Source organism: Schistocerca piceifrons, chromosome 8, assembly GCF_021461385.2.
Source record: "Schistocerca piceifrons isolate TAMUIC-IGC-003096 chromosome 8, iqSchPice1.1, whole genome shotgun sequence".
In the NCBI taxonomy this organism is placed as follows: domain Eukaryota; kingdom Metazoa; phylum Arthropoda; class Insecta; order Orthoptera; family Acrididae; genus Schistocerca; species Schistocerca piceifrons.
Window position 1 is genome coordinate 172,524,928 of NC_060145.1, and position 24,343 is coordinate 172,549,270.

The following is a 24,343-nucleotide window of genomic DNA, read 5'->3' on the forward strand; positions in this document are numbered from 1 at the left end:
TGAAAACACTAAGCAGATTCAGAAGGATGTAGGTTGCAGTAGGTACTGGGAGATGAAGAAGCTTGCACAGGATAGAGTAGCATGGAGAGCTGCATCAAACCAGTCTCAGGACTGAAGACCACAACAACAACAACAACATTCCAGGTACGATAGGAACCACTATTTTTCCTATTTGTCTTACAGCTACTGCTTCTGGGTGTTTAACAGAATAAAAATTATGTTTTTGCGAAAAGACAGACTCTCATTAATTCATTATTTTTTTCTACAATTATGAGAACAGAGCTTAAAATTCCGTTATACTAGCGCTTCTGATTTGTTTAGTTTTATTTTAGTATTATTTTATGGTCAGCAGCATCAAAAGCTTGGGACAAGTCTAAGAATATATCTGAGACACAGTCGTCCTTGTCAATAGCTTTAAGCACCACTTTTGCAAACACTGTATTTGCCAATATTGTACTTCTCCTACTTTAAATACCAAATTTTACATGGCTAAGAGGATTGTACCTTTCTTTCATTTGTGATGAACAAAAGGACTCAGTTATTATGTTTGTTAATGGGTTTGTATGCTGTCTGTGCACACTTCGAGAGCAGAGAGTGCTGCATCTATGCCTGCCTGGCTTCTTATTTTTTAATTTCTGTATTGTCCTCCTTTGTTCAAACTCTGTTGTGGGAGACATCATTATTGTGTTTGCTGTGTAATGCAGTTTACATTCTCTTAAAGGGCATGATGATTGTCAGTTACTGTGATATTTTCATATTCTGATGTGAGGGTAGCAGTGATACTAGGGGGAAGAATAGCGTGAACTCAACTAATTTTTGTTCAGTTTGGTGGTTTTTTCCAAGTTTGAATTCTTTGCAGATTAAATTTGTCTACCACAAACTGCCATTGAAAATACAGGGCAATTCGAAGGAATATAGCAGTTTCAAATGGATAAAACTTGTAATGCGGTGTGATACTTCAATAAGAATCACAGAGAATGTACAAGAAATTTTTTTAAAAATTCTGCAGTTTTAAGTTTCCAGTACGACTCTTCTTGGTCAGATAGACAATTTTTAAGCTTTACTTCATTTCACTCCATATATTTTGAAGCACATGCAAACTCTTTGATGCCAGTTCAGTTAGAAATGTGCATTTTGAGTTATGGAATTGTTTTCAGCAAGAGAGGTACATACATAAAGTCTTTTATACAACTCTATAAAAAGAAACTGACGGGTGTCAAGAGATCTAACTGGCTGAGATCAGTACACAGCATCATCATGTCCAGTATGACCGATCCAACTGTTTGGAAGAATATAGGTGTGCCCCATCTTGTTGACAGATGTAATCTGTGGAATCCATATCAAGCTGTGGCAGGCAGGTAACCGATTTTTGAAACCCTTAGCTCATAGAAGAAAAATGGATCACACAATTTTTGTGCCGATGTCACACAGATTACATTACCTTCCAGTGAGTCATCTAGACATTGAGTTATAGGCAAAGATTTTTCTTTGCCATATTTTCGAATTTCATGCTTGTTAACCTTGCTACTTGGTGTAATGTTGCCTCATTGCTAAAAATTAAGGATGCAACAGATATTTCTTTCTCCATGGCTTTCACCATTGCTATAGCATATTCAATATATTTGACATAGTAAAATTTGAATTGTGTGTGCAAGGGTTCCCATATGATAGTTTCTGGGCGGGGGGGACAGTGCGCTAGGCCTGGGAGTGTGGTGTAGCTTTAATATTGTGGAAGACAAATGGTGACTTACAAGTAGCTATAAAATTTTTTTTCAGATCTTACCATGTTAGAACTATGTGATACTGACTTTTAAATTGTGTTCTTGAAAGAAAAACACCTTAATATAATATATTTTTTCCTTTCCCTGAGAACTAAGGGGGAGGGGGTTGGCGTTCCCTTAACCATAGGTATGGGCGCCATTGTATGCATGGATCCATTCTAAGCATCCTTTTGAGGACACACTAAATCACTGTGGCACATCTAGCCCAATACTGTCTTTGTACATTGATTTCGTTGGACTATGTTCAAACAAAATATGGATTCTTTCAACTTTTTATGCTGATGCATATGGCCAGCTGGCACTGTTCCCTTTGAATGAATATCTTATTTCTTCAAACTGCCAATACCATCTCTGAATTTGGATGTGCTTCATTTTTATTTGATTTTAGTCTCTAGCGTTTATTTACTGGTGGTCAAGTCGTGGTGAGACAGCCACAGGAAGGCTGAATGTGGTGCACTGCAGCCGAACTGTCCAGGGATACCTCACACAGTTCTACATTTTGTATTTATTCTAACCTTGTGGCACAATGCCTATCCAGTCAGTACAGTTCTCAGCTAGGGGAGGGAACTATTTTCTGAGTCAAGGTTGGACACCAGCCTAGAATCTGTCAAAACTAGTGTGGGAAACCTTCTAAAATCTACACTAAGGCTAGATTGTGTATCATGCCAATGGTTGCTAATCTTCAGTTCGAATTCAATCCGGGTCTGTCTTTCTTATTGTCTTGCAAGATAGCTTGCTGTGCATCAAGCTATATAAACAGGCTCTGTAGATGTTAAAGATATTGGTAACAGATAATTCCAGTGGAAATAGAATATGGAAGATAGCTTTCCAAAAGGAAGAACTGTTCTAAGGTAGTTGTACATGATATCCCAGACATTAGCATGGTATTTTGAATGATAGTTGGGAGACCAGCCCGAGTCTTTGGTTGCCACTAAAGTTAATGCTGTTGATAGGAAATTAAATATGTGCCAGAAGATGGATCTTGAGTAATTATTACTGTTTACAATACAGGTAGTTGGGTCTTTTATCAGCAGACAAAACTGGCAATGAAGGAATGAAGTATCAAATTAGATTTCCTTGTTTGCAAAAGAATATAATGGTGGAAACAAGATGATGTAAGATTAGAAATTGCTGGGAGACTTTGCAGAGGCAGAGGCAATTGGATGTGACAGGAACATGTGAAGATGTTGGGAAATGTATTGGGTGAGGTATCATTATAATTTCATTTGTGTGAAGAATAGCAAACCAACTTCGATGTGACTTTATACCTATTCCATTATCTATAAAGCACAACCCATATTGCCCCTTTAGATGTATTAGCACTTTTTAGGACTCAATGCCTAGCTCAAAGTCCAATTATAATATTAAATTTGATTTTCAAAATAAAGTTACAGTACTCTCTGACATTTTGCTGTCACAAAAATGCAGGCTGTTTATTTACTTTTTTCAGACAAGTCGAAGGAACTCGGCAATCAGACATGTGCTGAACCCCAAAATGGACAAATAAAAGGTACAGCAGTAGAATCAGTAAAAGGAAATAGACATCAAATCAATGGTGGTGTTGACGATGATGTTGATGATGAAGAAGAAGATGATGATGATGATGAAGAAGAAGACAGTGGTGACACCGATGATAGCAAATCTGATTTACACAAAGAAATGTTAGCAGAATGCCAGCAAATGCACCTGGAACAACAGGTTAGTATCCTACTGCATAGGATGGAGTGACTAACGTATTGATAGGTCATTATAACTATTTTTTGCCATTTGAAAGAGTTCTCTAAACTGTTTTGACATTTATTGAACTCTAGTAATTTAGAAAATTTCTTATAAGTAGGTTTTATGACTAATTTTACATGAATTAATTCACCTGTTTTCTTTACAATGTTGGCTATCATGAGAGCATTAACAATAGTTGGCCCTAGAAATTTGTCATAGATGTCACATTTACAAGTTCCTATGTAGGTATTCATCAAGTATGGGAATCTTAGTGCATGTAGAAGCAATTGGGCTGTATTTTTCCATGTTTTGTCTCTTGGAAATATATGAGTTTACATTGGAAATATATAAGAGTATACATTAGAAAGAAAAGAGATGTTTCACTTTAGGAACTAGCCCAGTGACTACATTTGTATACATTTCCTTCTAGAATTGTCAGCACAAATTAATGTAGTATCATTATTGTTGCAACTTTGGTTAAATGGTAAAGCCTTTGAGTGAACTTGCCTGCTAAAAATTTCCATTATATTTATAGTTGTTGTGAAACACTTTGGACTGTTTTTATTTTTTATCCCCCAGTGAAAGCTCCATAATTTGCAATAAATGTGGGATTGTCATTGTAGATAGAAAGAAAGAGTGCACTCATTAAATCTAGTCAAGCATACAAGTGATGCTGTATTTAAAGTTTTCACCACAAAAATCCTTCAATTGCAAGGGAATGGGGAAAGAATGACTGTTTAGTCAGATTACTTATCAAGAGAAGTGCACCACATGAAGGATGGAAAGCAAGTTTAAACAAACAGAAGAATGTATCGGAGAAGTTGCTCAAGAGAGCAAAAAGTCTAAGTTGAACTGATAGATTTACACTTCATATGAAACTAATTAATCACAGAGACATAAATCATGGATTCGAATAAATTTATCAGTGATTAATGTGTAGGACAAGATGGACTGCATCTAAACAGGCTAGGGTCGTCAACATTGTGCAATATGTATAGTGGTATCAGTAAGATCATACTTAATAAGGGAAACTACTATGCTGAGATGGGAGTGTAAAAAGTGATAATGAAGTTGAAACGAAAATACACAAACAGCATTTCAAAACAGATGCCATTAGGAATATTCAAAAAAGTAACAACACGTTCGTAATGCAATTGAACATAAATGGGTTAAGTTCAAACTACACAAATGGCAGAGAAACAGAACTTAATGACTTGAAAATCATTTTGTCAGAAATACCAAATATCAAGGTTGTATGCTTGAATGAACACTGGCTTACAAAGAATAGTATCAAAATCTTAAATAACATTGATAATTTTTATGTTGCCAGCAGCTTTTGTAGGAATAATTTAACTTGAGGAGGATCGTGCATACTTGTGGAAAGATCGTGGAATATAGAGCAAGACTCGATTTCAGTTCCCTTAATGAAGAATGTATATTTGAAAGCTGCTGCTTGGAGTTAGGGCAAAATATTGTAATCTTATCTGTGTATAGAATTCCAGGCACAGAAATGATAAAACATTTTTGTTGAAATTCCACTGTCTATTGCAAAAACTTCAAAAAGAAACCAAGAAAAGAGTCATAATAACTACTGATTTCAACATAGATCTAGCAAGTGAAGCCAATAACTCAACAAAATTCATTGATATGATTCAAATATCGGGTTTCAGCACAAATTTCACTGATTTTACTCGAGTAAACGAAATGTCTGCAACATGTATAAATAATATTTTAACCAATTACACTTATAATAATTTGGAGGAAGGCAATGGCAAACCACCTCCGCTAGGACCTTGCCTAGTACGGCGGTGCGGGTCTCCGCATTGTCCCCTACCTGCGTCAAGGAGTATGAGACCTCGTCATCATCACACTTACAATGAGGCAAATAAGTTTTGTTTAAATTTAGAACTTTCTGATCCTTGTGCTCTGTTTATGGAGTTGCCAAAAACAATAGAACCTTGCTCGAAAAAAACCTACACCAAATGCCAGTTCAGCAAAGAAAATATGAACTTATTCTATCATAGATTAAACAAGGTGGAGTGGGCTATAGATCATAGTATTTCATGCTCTGAAAATTGTGCTACTTTCTTGGCCTACACGTTTTTAATGTAACTTTTCCCCTTACTGTACATCATAAAAATGTAGGAAATAAAGTAAAGTGGATTACTGAAGGAATAAAAATTTCAAGTGCAAGAAAAAGACAGCTACATAGGGAACTAAAACATAGCAAATGTCCTGATTTTGTTGCCCATGTAAAAGACTACAAAAATATGTTTAAAAATGTTGTAAAGGCAGCTAAAGAACTGGCAAATAATAGATTTATATTGGATAGTGAAAACAAATTACAAGCATTATGGTCAGCGATCAAAGCTGAAACAGGTGCCACAGATAGAGGCCATGATATTTCTGAAATCAATATAGAGGATAAAACTGTTGAAAACCTGCTTAGATTTTTGAATTATTTAATGAATTTTTTATAAATTTAAACAAATCTAATGTCAATGTAGCAGAGTACCCAGACAAAGTAAATTTCTTCAACAGTGAGCAATTTGATGGTGAATTTTTCAGTACTTTTCCAAAACTACTGTAAAAGATATAGAAAATGTGATCCTATCACTAAAAAGTAAAACATCAGCAGGATGGGATGGGATACCAACAAAAGTGTTAAAAACAGTCCCTAAAATAATTGCACAGCCACTAGCTACAACAGTTAACCAGTCCCTTCAAGAAGGTTATTTTCCAAACACACTGATGTACGCAGTAGTTAAGCCACTATTCAAAAAAGGCACAAAAGAACATATGGGAAACTATCGCCCAGTCTCTCTTCTTCCATCACTATCAAAAATATTTGAAAAGGTAGTCACCATACAAATTCAAAATTTCGTAGAAAAATTTAAAATAATCTAAAAAAATCAGTATGGATTTCAAACAGGCAAAACCACAGTATCTGCTGTAAATAATTTTGTTGATAAAATTAGCTCGTCTCTAGACAACTCACTGCATGCCACAGGAATTTTTTGTATCCTATAAAAAGCCTTTCATAGTGTGAATCACTCCCTGCTACACTGTAAACTGGAAAAGTATGGAATTAGGGGCACAGTATTAGAAGGTTTAAGTCCTATCTAACCAACTGAAGACAAAGAGTGGTTATAACATGAGAGAGAGGAACTTATACTTCGAAATGGAAAAATCATTTCACATGGAGTACCCCAAGGTTCTGTCTTGGGTCCCATACTGTTTTTGTTTCACATAAATTACCTGCCACTTAATATTGGGTGTCACACAGTTTTATTTGCAAGTGACACATCTTTAATCATTGAAAGTAACAGTACTGATCAAATTCCACAAACTGCTCTAAATACTTTAGAAAAATTAGATACCTGGTTTGATTTAAATGGGTTAAAGTTAAACATGGAAAAGACTCAGTTAATGCAGTTTAAAACAAAACAGGCAAAATTAAATTATATTCAGGTCAGACACAGAAACCAGGATTTGCAGGAAGCTAGCTGTGTGAAATTCCTAGGAATGCAACTAGATAAAAATCTATCATGGGGATCACGTATACAGTACCTTCCAAATAAATTAAATAGCCTAGTAGTTGCAATGAGAATATTGTACAATGCTACCAATATGGGCATAAGAAAAGTAGTAGATTACAGCTACTTTGAGTCAGTAATAAGGGATGGAATTGTATTTTGGGGTAACTCAAACCATATGTGTCGAATACTAAAACTTAAGAAAACCATCATTAGAAATATGCACAATGTAGGGCGAAGAAAATCATGTCGCCCACTCCTGTTGATATTAAGTGTTCCCTCACTATACATATATGAGCTGATTATCTTTGTACTCAGTAACCCTAATTTATTTGTAGCAAATCATTTTCAACATGATTACAATACCAGAAAGCAAAATAATTTTATGCTGGCCACCCACCGTTTGAAACTTTATGCTCAAACTCCACATTATATGGGTATGAAAATTTATAAAAAAGTGAAAGGAAGAGAATTGCTCAGCATAAATTTAGAAACACTGAATAAATCCTTATATGAGAAACTAGTGCAGAAAAGTTACTATTCAGTAGAAGAATTCATAAATGACAACCTGAAAATTTGAGCAGGAGAGAGCAAGCACTTAGCACTGTTAATGTTAAAAGTCTGTTACTTTTTAAGGAAAATTATTAACTGCTTAGTTAAGTAATTATTCAGAACTGTATATTATATTACTGGTATTATAAGGAAAATTGTAAACCAGTTTTTGGTGTTTTGATGAGTCTTCTGTACCTTAAGTCAATGGCTTGAAATTGTATGTTATGAGACAAACTTCTACTTCCACTTCTACTTCTGGACAGAATACAAAGAACGTGATGAGGGAACTTTGAGAATTTATGGAAACATGGTAATACCAGTGATGATTATTGAAATTTCTATAATTAAGGCCTAATGGAAATGCATAGGTTTTTGTTAGGGGAAACTGTGTTAACAAAGGGGTCAAAACGAGGAAGCAGAGACATTATAGGTCAGATGAGAAGGCTGAATGGAGGAGAAGGACAATGGTGTTTTTTTGAGGGTGGGGGCGGGGTTGAGAAACAAGACATTACACAAAATATGACAAGAAAGAACAAAGGGGGCAGATTTAAGGAAAAGGAGGAGAAGCTGAAGCTATTTGTGTATTTAAAATAGAACTAGAGTGGGCCTGTGGCAATGAGATGGACTGAAAGTTCAAGATGTATAAGGAGTAAGAGAAAAAAATAATGAAGCATAGATAACATATTTTGTCAGGAAAAGGAGAGGAGGAGCAAAGAAGTAGAGGGATATGCATGGAAAGAGTAGAGAAACAGCATAAACCTCCTGATGGTAGGTTAAAACAATGGTTATAGGAGACTGAGATGGAAGATGGGCACTTGGAAGACAGGTATGGTATGAGATGATAGCATACGTATTGAGAGAAGTCTTTATTTTTAAATGTAGTTATGTCCCTGTGGATTGGAGGGTCCAGATGATACAGGAGAAATAACACTTTCAACCTTTGTTCCATGTTTCCGTACATATTGCCACACAGTCAGCTGATTCCTCAAACTGGGGGGCTATCAAGTACGGGGTCCCACAGGGTTCGGTTTTAGGTCCTTTACTGTTCTTGATATACATTAATAACTTACCATTCCACATTGATGAAAATGCAAAGTTAGTTCTTTTTGCTGACGATACAAGTATAGTAATAACATCCAAAAATCCAGAACTAAGTGATGTAATTGTAAATGATGTTTTTCACAAAATTATTAAGTGGTTCTCAGCAAACGGACTCTCTTTAAATTTTGATAAAACACAGTATATACAGTTTCGTACAGTAAATGGCACAACTCCAGTAATAAATATAGACTTTGAACAGAAGTCTGTAGCTAAGATAGAATTTTCAAAATTTTTAGGTGTGTCCATTGTTGAGAGGCTAAACTGGAAGCAACACATTGATGGTCTGCTGAAACGTCTGAGTTCAGCTACGTATGCTATTAGGGTTATTGCAAATTTTGGCGATAAGAATCTCAGTAAATTAGCTTACTATGCCTACTTTCATTCACTGCTTTTGTATGGCATCATATTCTGGGGTAATTCATCATTGAGTAGAAAAGTATTCATTGCTCGAAAATGTGTAATCAGAATAATTGCTGGAGCCCACCCACGGTCATCCTGCAGACATCTATTTAAGGATCCTCACAGCAACCTCACAGTATATATATATATTCACTTATGAAATTTGTTGTTAATAATCCAACCCAGTTCAAAAGTAATAGCAGTGTGCATAGCTATAACACCAGGAGAAAGGATGATCTTCACTATGCAGGGTTAAATCTGACTTTGGCACAGAAAGGGGTAAATTATGCTGCCACAAAAGTCTTTGGTCACCTACCAAACAGCATCAAAAGCCTGACAGATAGCCAACTAACATTTAAAAATAAATTAAAAGAATTTCTAGATGACAACTCCTTCTACTCATTGGCAGAATTAAGGGGGGGGGGGTCAAAAAAAGCAACAACAACAACTTAAACATTAGTGTCATGCAATATTTTGTGTAATGTAATATCTTGTACAGACATCTTTTATTAACCTGACACGTTCCACATCGTTACAAAGTGTCGTATTCATGATCTATGGAACAAGTATTAATCTAATCTAATCTAATTTAAACTTCTTGATACACTGATGAAAGTCTATCCATAACCTCTGTTACCACTCCTCATCACAAATCATATCATTTATGTCCCAAGTTCTGAATTTCTCAATTAAACATGTAGGTAAATCAGATAATGAGGTAACTTGGTTATATGTTAATATGTTATTGAGTACATGGAAAAATATTTTGGAATATCAGAACTGGCTCATTTTGGACATAGTTTCCTCTGCACTCACATTTGAGGAGGAGCTGTTTACATCTTCCAGAAGAATACCTCTTGATCTTGGTCATTACACAGACCTTAAGTAAACCTCCACAAAGTTAATCTCTGTCTTTTTGACATATGTGATTCCCCTAGCATCAACATTTCCACTTTCTGTAGGTAATGCTTAATTGACAGAAAAATTCCTCAGACAATGAATATCTTAACCAATGCACCAATAACTGTACAAATGCTTTAATAGCCTATTAACCTTGCCCATAGTGATATTTCCTGTTCATTTTTACCTCCCTTCATCACACATTTACTACATATGTATCTTAGCAATTATCCATTCTATACTTGGATCTAGACTGATTCACTGTTTATACAACTGTAGGTATAATTTACTGAAATTCTGTTTTAAAATGAGAGCCTTATAATTCTTGACTTTGTTCATAAAGCAAAGGTTATCTGTAGTTCCATAAAGTACACCACATCATCTGGAGATGACTGTGTTTGCTGTGATTGTTAAAAGGTTTTTATTTATGGACACAATCAAAACTATGTACCCACCTCTGTGGCAATGTCGCTAATGCATTCTTGTGTGGTGGTGCTTGACCCAAGGGTGAGCCGGTTCAAATTCTGGTAATGGAAAAAAATTTCAATGCCAGTATTTTGCCAGCAAAAGGGAGAAGAGATGGTAACGTAAAGTTAAGTCCCTGATCACCAGACTCTGTGCCAGTGTGTTGATTTAAATATCTAACCTCTCCTCAGTGTCTCATGAAGTGATGGCATGTGACACTGTTGATGGTGATCTGTCTGTCAGATGGGTAAGTTAAGATTGTCAGCCTCCTTGGTGCTGTTCGTGAGGAGTAGACTATGTGTCAGCACCAGTTTTCACCTACACTCTTCCCTCATGATCACTGTCACCAACTTAGAAGATGTTTTGCTGCACTTATGTACTTAATTAGTGAGCAGGTATATAGAGTTGAATATGGAATGGAAAACTGGTGAGATACCTACACAGTAAATATGTGATGAGAAGAGAGGTAAAATGAAAACCATTCATAAGCATTAAAAGGTAATGAAAATCATGGTGAAAACAAGTTATGTAATGTGTGCTAAACTGCTTTGTTAAAATGAGGAACATAAAAAATTAACCTTCTTTCCTTGCAAGATCATATACAAGATTCAGTCTGTCATCCTTTCCACATAACTGTCATATCCTAATACCAACAGACTAGTAGACCTTGTCTTTAGCACCCATTTGAAAGGAATAATTCAGTTTCTGAACTCTGCCAGTTATTAAAGGGACCATTCTGTCTGCATGTTTATGGGCTCAGTTTCTTAACTTAATATACAGTATAATGAGTCATAATTGCACTTGTAATTAAATGTTCTTTATTTTATTTTTGCCATTTTCAGCGTCATGCTAGCATCATCATGAGACGCTATCCAAAATTATCGTAATCAGTGACAATATATACCACACTACCAATAAAATCACACATTATGTAAGTTGGTAATCACAGTTCGGTGACATCAGTAGTTGCATAACTGTAAAGTGGAAATGTGTTATGAGTGAACAATAACACTTTCATTAATGTATAAGAAGGGAAGGAAAAAATTAATGACTCAATGAAACCTTAATGAAGTTGTTTAGATGCTTTGTAAATACACTTGATCACAAAGTACTGCCTCGAAGAGCATTATCTAAGTTGTGTACAAAAACACGGTAGCAGGTATGAAACTTTTCTATATATCTGTTCATTTACCTCATATTCTGTCTGTCATTACCTCTAGAGAGATATAGATGATTTATCTACATCTTCCTAGAACTAATGGCAGTCAGAACAGCTGATTTAGCTACATCTCCATAGATGTAATGGCAACCAGAATATGAAATAAATGACCAGATACTTTTTGCACTTTACTATGTTACAAGCCACCATCTCTAAATTAAGTCTCAAGAAGAGAAAGTGAAGTAGTAAAAGAAAAAGTGCAGACTACTTTAATAAACGTAGGATATGAACAAATTTGCGAAACTGAATAACTTTTAATTATTAAATGTAGTGCACCTCAAAAACACCTCCAACTTCAAAGCAAGTAGCTGCTTTTCACCATGCACGCAGAAGTTCTCATAAGGTAAGGGGATGTTTTTCGCACTATACAAACATTTCATGAAAACACACACACACACACACACACACACACACACACACACACACACACACACACACATACAGGGCGTTTCAAAAAGAAAGAGCAGATTTCAAACATTTATTTCTCAAAAACTACAAATGATAGAAACACAATTCCAACGGTCCTTCACTCAATATGAGTACCAAATGTTACACAACAAATATCAAAACTGTACCTCAATATGAGCACCATTTGTTACACGACAAATATCAAACCGGTATCTCATTTCTTGCCACACACGACGCAACTGGTCTTTAGTTACCGAATTCACGGCCGCAACAATTCGATGTCGTACCTCTTGAAGAGTAGCGGGCATAGGTGGGACATAAACACAGTCCTTTATGTACCCCCACAAATAAAAATCGCAGGGAGTAAGGTCTGGTGACCTGGGAGGCCACAGACGATGACATTGATCTTGTGCTCCTGCTCTTCCAATCCACCGTCCTGGAATGGTGTTATTTAGGTACCGTCGTACAGGTTCAGAGAAGTGTGGTGGGGCGCCATCTTGCATGAAGATGAAGTGATTTGAATCTTCCTGAAGTTGAGGAAATAGCCAGTTTTCTAACATGTCCAGGTAAATGGTTCCTGTGATAGTTTTCTCCATGAAAAAGAAAGGTCCATAAACTTTGTTTACCGAAATTGCACAAAAGACGTTAACCTTTGGTGAGTCTCTTTCATGTTGAATAACGTCCCTCGGAGTTTCACTCGCCCAAATTCGTACGTTATGCCGATTAACTTTACCAGAAATGTGAAACGTTGATTCATCTGAAAAAATTAATCGTTCGGCAAAATTGTCCTCTTCCATGTCCTGTAGAATTGCAGTTGAAAATTCGAACCTTTTGTTGTGGTCGTCAGGACGCAATGCTTGCAATAACTGCAGTTTGTACGGCTTCATGTGCAGACGGTTACTCAGAACGCGCCATACCGTTGTTTTAGACATGTTTAGTTCGTGACTTGCCCGTGCCGTGGATTTTCTAGGGCTCCTTTCGTAAGCTGCACGGACACGCTCGACATTTTCATCCGATGTGCGTGGACGACCCGTGCTTTTTCGCTTGCAGATGCAACCATCTTCTACGAATCTGTAATGCCACTCATAAATTTGCTTATGACGAGGCGGCTGTTTGTTGAATTGACGGCGGAATGCACGTTGCACACCAACAATGGACTCTAACTTTGCAAATTGCAGCACACAAAATGATCGTTCCTGTGGTGTCGTCGCCATTTTCCTACAAACAAACGCCAGCGCCACTGCGGATTTGCATGGAACTTCTGCGCGGACCATTGAAAAACTTTGAACCTTTCTCTGACAAGAAACGTTTGAATTGTGTTTCTATCATTTGTAGTTTTTGAGAAATAAATGTTTGAAATCTGCTCTTTCTTTTTGAAACGCCCTGTATTTAGGAGACATTGCATGTCAACTTATTTCACTGCTTCACAGCTGTAGCTGGGAGCCAACCTTCAATTCATTTATATATTAAAGCACAAAAATGTGAATATTCTACAATCATTTCTACGAGAAAGAAATATTTATTCAGCAGTGAAATGTATGCTACAATGAACTGTTTGACAGGGTAAAATGTTATGCCCAGTCAGGAGAGACAGAGATCTTAATGTCTGCCCTAGTGTGGCACTCTGATTTAATCTGTTAGAAAGCTTTGCGCTCTGTATTCTGTACTATACAATTTTTACCTTTATGTGGTTTTCATTTATAAGTTTCTGTTCAATAGCCCTGCCTCTCCCAATTTTGCTATTAAGAGCTGAAGGCAATAGCAAGAATGTGGGAATTTTTCATACTTGTAATACATCTCAGTGGCACCATATTAAGCCTAGTGCAGTAACAGTGCAGTAAAATTCCCGTTCCTGTATTCATCCAGGTGCATTTGTATGGTCATTATTGGCAGTTTCTGTATATTTAGTGTGTACTTGGTTTTAAAAGAAAGGATCACGTATAACAAGTCTGTTAAGGAGACATCTAGGCTTACACAAATATTCATGCTTGCTTGCCTCCTGAATAGTGAACATGTGCAGTAAAATGGAGCTGTCGTGCATCATTATGTAGTGCAGGGGAAGTGCAAAATGTGCAGTGTCTTTGGAGGAATGACCATGTGTTAAATTCACTGTGTCTTAGGCACAAGCTTATATGTTTAATGGCCCCTGTGCTTAAAAGTGGAGAGTAGCTCTTTTTAAATCAATGAAAGGCAGCATTACGACTGTGTTAGGAACTTAAAAGCATAAGTCAGACACACCAACATCAATTTAAAAGACATCAGAGCAGAATCCCTAGCTACAGTTGGCAATTATAAACATACAGTGTGACAGTTAGTTGCATGGTGCTGAATTTCATAATAAAGTAAGTCTTGTAAACTCGTATAAAAATATTCCTCAACATAAATTTCCATGACTTCACAAATATTCAGCTATGATTACATTGATGTTTAGACCTACATACTTGTGCAAGCAGTTTTTTGCCTGCAGTGAAGAGAATGAAATCTACAGAAGCTAACTCACAGACTGCAACTTAAAATCTTATCTTGAGATTAGCAGTGCTCAGAAACTGGCACCAGACATCACTGTTTTAATTAAAAGTAAAATAAGTAATATTAATTGACATCCTGTGTTTATATGTTTATTTAATGTGTGAATAAAATAGTCACAAAATACAAGTTGTCAATTTAAACTTCACCCAAAAATGACGTTCATCATGTGGCTGCATAAGTGATAAGAAATATCACGTTCATACTTAGAGGCCCCATATTTTTTGTCTCGTCAATAAAATGAAATGTAAGTTTAATTTTATTGTCATTTTGTATCAATGTAATCTTCATAGAGCTAACATAAGCTGCTATAGAATAGACTCATTGGCAATAGTTTTTCTTGATGAGCTTTTTGTTCTGTTTCCTACTCCCTTACCCACCTTTCCACAACTGTTACTCACGATGAGCCAGACAGTTGCTGACTACTGACATGTGAGTACGAACCAGCTCTCACAAGCAGATTGGTGAACAGGCCTGGTGTATAATATGCATTGACAGGGCGGAGAAATTATGATTTATATATATGTGGTTGCACTAGTTTTATTTGTGGCTTGATCCAACAGAATTTTTGCTGACCTTGTAGATACGAGTTCTTATAATTCGTAAAGATGATAAAGTTCCTTTAAAGAATTTTATTTGAGCAAATAAGGCAGCACTGTTATAAGAATTGCATAAACAATTGCACTACTTCTACTAACTTCAGAGAGTATTAAATCATACTACTTGTAAAGAGTTTTTATCAAAGCAAGGAGTAATTTTTTTAAATTAGAAAGCCAGTATAACTCTAACACTTTCCTTTATTTATTTAAAGTGAAATTAAATCGTTCATTTAACTAAGTCCAATTTTACCACTTAAAAATAACTCTTGGTCTCGTGTAAATAGTTTAGGAGTAAATGAGACCATTCACTGTATAGCAGAAGTATTGAGTCATTGAGAGGCACTTGTAAAATAGAAAGAAAACTTGCTAGCTTTTGGAATAAATCCCTTGTGGAGCTACAGTATGAGTTACACACAAAACAAACACATGCACAGGAACATCTGTGGCCCTACATTGTGTCAGCTGGGCACACAGTTGGTGAATTGGAGCTGGCACATTGTAGGGCACAGGTAGGTGTGTGTGTGTGTGTGTGTGTGTGTGTGTGTGTGTGTGTGTGTGTGTGTGTGTGTGTGTACTTACATTCTACTTTACTTTATTACTATATTTACACTCTTGGTTAGTCTTCTCAGATATTGTGTCATGATGGCCAGTAATTGATCCTGTGTTGAAATTTATTGAACGTTCAGTGCCCTTTTCTTTGGGTTTAGATATACTTAGCCATGAAATAGTACCACCAGTATGTGCAGTGACAATTCCTGGTGTTGAGTGGCCAGTCATTGTACACCAAAGTTCGGGACGGAATAGCGGCATTCCAGTAATTCTCCCCTGACCTGGAGTTCTGGGTGACTTTTCCAAACTCTACCACTTTTTCTAAACCACTGCAGTCCTTTTCCTTCACCCCTAATCCTTCCCCTTCAACCATACTGCCAGAAGAGGAGCCACTGGCTCCGAAAACTTGCATACGTAAAACATTTTTTATATGTGTGTTCACCTGCTGCCACTTGGTGAGTAGACTTTTTATCCATCCAGTTACATTATATTATCAAGAGGTATAGTTTGCTACTCACCAGGGACCAATGACCTCAGCAGTTTGGTCCCATAGGAACTTACCACCTACTCACCACATAGAGGAGAGGTTTAGTCACTGACAGGCCCAATGGAAAGACTGCTAAACATTTAAGATTCGTGTTTTCAAAGAAGTATTTTTTTTTGTCCAAAAGCTAAATGTACAGCAGTCAATTCAATTCTACCTGTCTTTGACCCAATGCCTCCACTATGTGGTGAGCATTAGTCTATTTTTTTCGTAATATGTTTTCATAATATAGTTGTCATCTGCTTACTGTTGTTGTTGTGGTCTTCAGTCCTGAGACTGGTTTGATGCAGCTCTCCATGCTACTCTATCCTGTGCAAGCTTCTTCATCTCCCAGTACCTACTGCAACCTACATCCTTCTGAATCTGCTTAGTGTATTCATCTCTTGGTCTCCCTCTACGATTTTTACCCTCCATGCTGCCCTCCAATACTAAATTGGTGATCCGTTGATGCCTCAGAACATGTCCTACCAACCGATCCCTTCTTCTGGTCAAGTTGTGCCACAAACTTCTCTTCTCCCCAATCCTATTCAACACTTCCTCATTAGTTATGTGATCTACCCATCTAATCTTCAGCATTCTTCTGTAGCACCACATTTCGAAAGCTTCTATTCTCTTCTTGTCCAAACTATTTATCGTCCATGTTTCACTTCCATACATGGCTACACTCCATACAAATACTTTCAGAAACGACTTCCTGACACCTAAATCTATACTCGATGTTAACAAATGTCTCTTCTTCAGAAACGATTTCCTTGCCATTGCCAGTCTACATTTTATATCCTCTCTACTTCGACCATCATCAGTTATTTTGCTCCCCAAATAGCAAAACTCCTTTACTACTTTAAGTGTCTCATTTCCTAATCTAATTCCCTCAGCATCACCCGACTTAATTCGACTACATTCCATTATCCTCGTTTTGCTTTTGTTGATGTTCATCTTATATCCTCCTTTCAAGACACTGTCCATTCCATTCAACTGCTCTTCCAAGTCCTTTGCTGTCTCTGACAGAATTACAATGTCATCGGCGAACCTCAAAGTTTTTATTTCTTCTCCATGGATTTTAATACCTACTCCGAATTTTTCTTTTGTTTCCTTTACTGCTTGCTTAATATACAGATTGAACAACATCGGGGAGAGGCTACAACCCTGTCTTACTCCCTTCCCAACCACTGCTTCCCTTTCATGTCCCTCGACTCTTATAACTGCCATCTGGTTTCTGTACAAATTGCAAATAGCCTTTCGCTCCCTGTATTTTACCCCTGCCACCTTTAGAATTTGAAAGAGAGTATTCCAGTCAACATTGTCAAAAGATTTCTCTAAGTCTACAAATGCTAACGTGGGTTTGCCTTTCCTTAATCTTTCTTCTAAGATAAGTCGTAAGGTCAGTATTGCCTCACGTGTTCCACTGTTTCTATGGAATCCAAACTGATCTTCCCCGAGATTGGCTTCTACTAGTTTTTCCATTTGTCTGTAAAGAATTCGTGCTAGTATTTTGCAGCTGTGACTTATTAAACTGATAGTTCGGTAATTTTCACATCTGTCAACACCTGCTTTCTTTGGGATTGGAATTATTATATTCTTCTTGAAGTCTGAGGGTATTTCACCTGTTTCATACATCTTGCTCACTAGATGGTAGAGTTTTGTCAGGACTGGCTCTCCCAAGGCCGTCAGTAGTTCCAATGGAATGTTGTCTACTCCGGGGGCCTTGTTTCGACTCAGGTCTTTCAGTGCTCTGACAAACTCTTCATGCAGTATCGTATCTCCCATTTCATCTTCATCTACATCCTCTTCCATTTCCATAATATTGTCCTCAAGTACATCGCCCTTGTATAGACCCTCTATATACTCCTTCCACCTTTCTGCTTTCCCTTCTTTGCTTAGAACTGGGTTTCCATCTGAGCTCTTGATATTCATACAAGCCGTTCTCTTATCTCCAAAGGTCTCTCTAATTTTCCTGTAGGCAGTATCTATCTTACCCCTAGTAAGATAAGCCTCTACATCCTTACATTTGTCCTCTAGCCATCCCTGCTTAGCCATTTTGCACTTCCTGTCGATCTCATTTTTGAGACATTTGTATTCCTTTATGCCTGCTCCATTTACTGCATTTTTATATTTTCTCCTTTCATCAATTAAATTCAATATTTATTCTGTTACCCAAGGATTTCTACTAGCCCTCATCTTTTTACCTACTTGATCCTCTGCTGCCTTCACTACTTCATCCCTCAAAGCTACCCATTCTTCTTCTACTGTATTTCTTTCCCCCATTCCTGTCAATTGTTCCCTTATGCTCTCCCTGAAACTCTGTACAACCTCTGGTTTAGTCAGTTTATCCAGGTCCCATCTCCTTAAATTCCCACCTTTTTGCAGTTTCTTCAGTTTTAATATACAGGTCATAACCAATAGATTGTGGTCAGAGTCCACATCTGCCCCTGGAAATATCTTACAGTTTAAAACCTGGTTCCTAAATCTCTGTCTTACCATTATATAATCTATCTGATACCTTTTAGTATCTCCAGGGTTCTTCCATGTATACAACCTTCTTTCATGATTCTTAAACCAAGTGTTAGCTATGATTATGTTGTGCTCTGTGCAAAATTCTACCAGGCGGCTTCCTCTTTCATTTCTTAGCCCCAATCCATATTCACCTACTGCATTTCCTTCTCTCCCTTTTCCTACACTCGGATTCCAGTCACCCATGACTATTAAATTTTCGTCTCCCTTCACTATCTGAATAATTTCTTTTATTTCATCATACATTTCTTCAATTTCTTCATCATCTGCAGAGCTAGTTGGCATATAAACTTGTACTACTGTGATAGGTGTGGGCTTCGTATCTATCGTGGCCACAATAATGCGTTCACTATGTGTTTGTAGTAGCTTACCCACATTCCTATTTTCCTATTCATTATTAAACCTACCCCTGCATTACCCCTATTTGATTTTGTGTTTATATCCCTGTAGTCACCTGACCAGAAGTCTTGTTACTCCTGCCACTGAACTTCACTAATTCCCACCATATCTAACTTTAACCTATCCATTTCCCTTTTTAAATTTTCTAACCTACCTGCCCGATTAAGGGATCTGACATTCCACGCTCCGATCCGTAGAACGCCAGTTTTCTTTCTCCTGATAACGACATCCTCTTGAGTAGTCCCCGCCCGGAGATCCGAATGGGGGACTATTTTACCTCCGGAATATTTTACCCAAGAGGACGCTATCATCATTTAATCATACAGTAAAGCTGCATGCCCTCAGGAAAAATTACGGCTGTAGTTTCCCCTTGCTTTCAGCCGTTCGCAGTACCAGCACAGCAAGGCCGTTTTGGTTATTGTTACAAGGCCAGATCAGTCAATCATCCAGACTGTCGCCCTTGCAACTACTGAAAAGGCTGCTGCCCTCTTCAGGAACCACACATTTGTCTGGCCTCTCAACAGATACCCCTCCGTTGTGGTTGCACCTATGGTACGGCTATCTGTATCGCTGAGGTACGCAAGCCTCCCCACCAACGGCAAGGTCCATGGTTCATTGGGGGGGGGGGATCTGCTTACTATAGTACCTTAATATTTTACTGCTAGTATTTGGACCATTAATTATTAATCAGACTCATGCAATCCTGAAAAATTACACTACAGGCAAAATTAGTTTTGTTCCAGTCATCAGATATATCTTAGCTCCTACTTCATGGTGATAAGGGGGATCACTTTTATCTGTTCCAGTGACTTTTTTTTCTAAGTCTGGTTCTTTTAACATATGTGACACAACAAGTTTGCATTCCTCAAGAGTTCCATTTCAGTAAATTTATTGCATAAGCTTTCTGACTTATTTTTATTGCACCATCCTCAAAAAGTTGAGTTTCAAGTCTGGAATAGTATGATGCTGTCTTTGAAATTGCCTCAAAATTAACTTTTTTATCATCTTGTTGATCTGTAGAAAACTAGTCCATCATCAACATAAGAGTAACAATAAGCTTTCTCTCATAAATGTTATTAATGTGCAAGAATGGTTCTGATTCACATGCTGTAAATACTGTTGATAACAGAAAAACATCAAATGCTTGTTGCAATGTTTTGGAGCTTGTTTGGACAAACTCTGTTTGAGACTGCAGACAAAGTAACAGTATTAAGAAAAGAATAGTTGCTACTCAACATATAGCGGAGACGCTGAGTCGCAGAAAGGCACAACAAAAAGGCTGTCAGAAACTTTGCTTTCGGCCAACAAGGCGTTTGTCAAAAATCTGGCTCCAGATGTCTGGATGTGGTCATGTGTGTGTGAATTATCTTTGTGTGTGTGTGTGTGTGTGTGTGTGTGTGTGTGTGTGTGTGTGTGTGGTGTCTATTTTTGACAGAGGCCTTGTTGGCTGAAAGCTAATTTTCCGACAGTCTTTTTGTTGTGTGTTTCTGTGACTCAGCATTTCTTGTAGTATCCTGTACATAAATGCAGTAGATACATCAGACTGCATGCACATTTTCTCAGCTGCACCAGCACTGAACGTTGAGTGAAAAGTGCATTAATTAGCTGCTACACTAAATGTCTTGTGTATTCAGTGCCATGACACTGAGTACATCCTTTAATGACAAGAGATGCATTACACTTCCCAGCACTACGCCTAATTTAAAATTTGTTCAAAAAAACTCATTCACAAGGTGTGGCTTTTGCTCCATTTGGTATACCAATCAACTCTCAAGTCTGATTTTCTTTCAGTGACTTCATTTCAATGTCCACAGGCTTTTTCCAGTTGATACTGAATTTGTGTTAGTGTTCAAAATCCTCTGTTTAACTGACATTTTTAGCAGCATGGTAAAATCATTTAGCTGTAAAGGTTTCTTTAATCTTGAGAATCTCTTAGTTGCCCATAAAGTGGTTTAAGAAAAGTCTTCAGACGTTTCTTCCTCTCCCTATTTTGGAAATGTTCTCAGATTTTTATGCTTGGCATCATATAGTGGCAATCCCACGTAATCATCATATTTACCTTGTTTCCTAAAAGGTTACATCTCTGCAAAGAATGATTTTACTTTCTTCCTTTATTCATATTTTATAGTTTTCATCTCCATTGCACTCTACTAAATATCCTTTGACTGTCTTTTTGTCCATTTTACTACACCTTTTAACTGGAATATAACTATGGTATGTCACATAGATCCTGTAATATATGTCTTATTCTTGTTCTTGTTCCTTGCCTATAAAGTTAATTTGGACTAACATTTTCAACAGACAATTTGTCAGTTTGATTCACTATATACTGAAACTACTACCAGTTTTGCCCACATTGCTTCTGAGAAATTGACTTCTTTCTTTGAATATTTGAAATTTCTAGGCATTGTAATTATTTTACACATTTCACATGCCCGCTGCTGCCTTTCTGTCAAAGTGTGAATTTTCAGTCTGTGGATTATTCTACCTTTGTTTTGTTTCTCCCCCTGTACCAACATCCCCCATGTACATGGTCTGTGTGCTACCGGACATTTCCTCAGTCAATGCCCACCTTATTCCAAACCTATGACATCCTTCTTGCTCACCTTAATCAACTTTATACTTTCCAATTACTTCCCTTTTGAGATGCAGACATACAAACAGATCAGGGGTACAGCCATGGGAACCAGGATGGCTCCTTCCTGTTCCAACATTTTCATGGGTTGCTTGGAGGGGCTTTCCTGGGATCCAAAAGCCTTCAGCCCGTGGTTTGGTTTAGCTACATTGATGACATCTTTGCCGTATAGACTCATGGTGAGGCTGACCTGTTAAAATTCCTGGAATCACTAAATACCTTCTCTCAATTAAATTTCATATGGTCCTATTCCGAATCCCATGCAACTTTCCTTGATGTTGATCTCATCTTCACTGAAGGCCAGCCACACACTTCTGTCCACATCAAACATCTCTAACAAACAACAGTACTTACATTTTGACAGTTGCCACCCCTTTCATGTCAAACGTTCCCTCTCATACAGCCTTGTCAGTTGAAGCAAATGTATTTGTTCAGATGCAGACTCTTTATAGCAATACACCACACTCTCACTTCACCCGTCACTGGACATAATTATCCCAACAACCTAGTTCAAAAGCAGATTTCCCGGGCCATCACATCCAATCCCGGTACTTCTGATCCCTCCAAAAAACAACTTCAGTCCACACCACTTGTCACCCAGTATTATCCTGGTCTTGAATGTATTAATCAGCTACTTCGTTAGTGCCATGACTTCCTAAAATCATCCCCTAAAATGAGATCCATTCTGTCTGAGATTTTGCCCACCAGACCTACACTACTGGCCATTAAAATTGCTACAACAAGAAGAAATGCAGATGATAAACGGGTATTCATTGGACAAACATATTATACTAGAACTGACATGTGACTACATTTTCACGCAATTTGGGTGCGTAGATCCTGAGAAGTCAGTACCCAGAACAACCAACTCTGGCCGTAATAACGGCCTTGATATGCCTGGGCATTGAGTCAAACAGAGTTTGGATGGCGTGTACAGGTACAGCTGCCCATGCAGCTTCAACATGATACCACAGTTCATCACGAGTAGTGACTGGCCTATTGTGACGAGCCAGTTGCTCAGCCACCATTGACCAGACATTTTCAATTGGTGAGAGATATGGAGAATGTGCTGGCCACGGCAGCAGTCGAACATTTTCTGTATCCAGAAAGGTCTGTACAGGACTTGCAACATGCGGTCATGCATTATCCTGCTGAAATGTAGGGTTTTGCAGGGACCGAATGAAAGGTAGAGCCACAGGTCGTAACACATCTGAAATGTAATGTCCACTGTTCAAAGTGCTGTCAATGCGAACAAGAGGTGACCGAGATGTGTAACCAAGGGCACCCCATACCATCACACTGGGTGATATGCCAGTATGGCAATGACGAATACACGCTTCCGATGTGTGTTTACCGCGATGTCGCCAAACACAGATGCAACTATCACGATGCTGTAAACAGAACCTGGATTCATCCGAAAAAATGACGTTTTGCCATTCGTGTACCCAGGTTCGTCATTGAGTACACCGTCGCAGGCGCTCCTGTCTGTGATGCAGCGTCAAGGGTAACTGCAACCATGGTCTCCGAGCTGATAGTCCATGCTGCTGCAAATGTCATCGAACTGTTCATGCAGATGGTTGTTGCCTTGCAAACGTCCCCATCTGTTGACTCGGGGATTGAGACATGGCTGCATGATCCATTACAGCCATGAGGATAAGATGCATGTCATCTTGACTGCTAGTGATACGTGCCCATTCGGATCCAGCACGGCGTTCCGTATTACCCTCCTGAACCCACCGATTCCATATTCTGCTAACAGTCAATGGATCTCGACTAACGCAAGCAGCAATGTCACGATACGATAAACCGCAATCATGATAGGCTACAATCCACCTTTATCAAAGTCGGAAACATGATGGTATGCTTTTCTCCTCCTTACACGAGGCATCACAGCAACGTTTCACCAGGCAACACCGGTCAACTGCTGTTTGTGTATGAGAAATCGGTTGGAAACTTTCCTCATGTCAGCACGTTGTAGGTGTCGCCACCGGTGCCAACCTTGTGTGAATGCTCTGAAAAGCTTATCATTTGCATAGCACAGCATCTTCTTCCTGTCGGTTAAATTTCGCGTCTGTATCACGTCATCTTCATGGTGTAGCAATTTTAATGGCCAGTATTGTAGAATAGTTTTTTGGTCACCCTCCCAGTTACCACAATATCCTTGTCAGACCCTATCTGTGCTCCTTCTGCACCCATCTCCCTATCGTGTCACCAACCCCACTGCAAGACTTGTCCCGTGCACTCTTCTACCACCACCTATTCCAGCCCAGTAACTGGCAAAACATATTTATCAAAGAAAGAGCCACCTGTGAAATGATACGTCATATACCAGCTGTTATGTAAACACTGTTCGGCCTTTTACATTGGCATGTCTACCAGTCAGAATGAGTGGACACAGGCAGAGGATGTATACAGGCAACACACAATATCTTGTTGCAGAGCATGCTGTACAACATGACAATCTTGACCTCAGTGCCTGTTTCACCACACATGCCATCTG

General features: G+C 38.0%; 1 protein-coding gene across 3 annotated transcripts in view; it reads left to right on the forward strand.

The window, feature by feature from the left end:
* LOC124711118 (zinc finger protein with KRAB and SCAN domains 7-like) overlaps positions 1-24,343 on the forward strand; it is a 171,270-nt gene that overhangs the window by 28,676 nt on the left and 118,251 nt on the right. For all 3 annotated transcript variants that reach the window (XM_047240998.1, XM_047240997.1, XM_047240999.1), the window contains exon 2: positions 3,232-3,479. In XM_047240998.1, the coding sequence (XP_047096954.1) occupies positions 3,232-3,479 (248 nt within the window). The remainder of the gene's footprint in view (positions 1-3,231; positions 3,480-24,343) is intronic.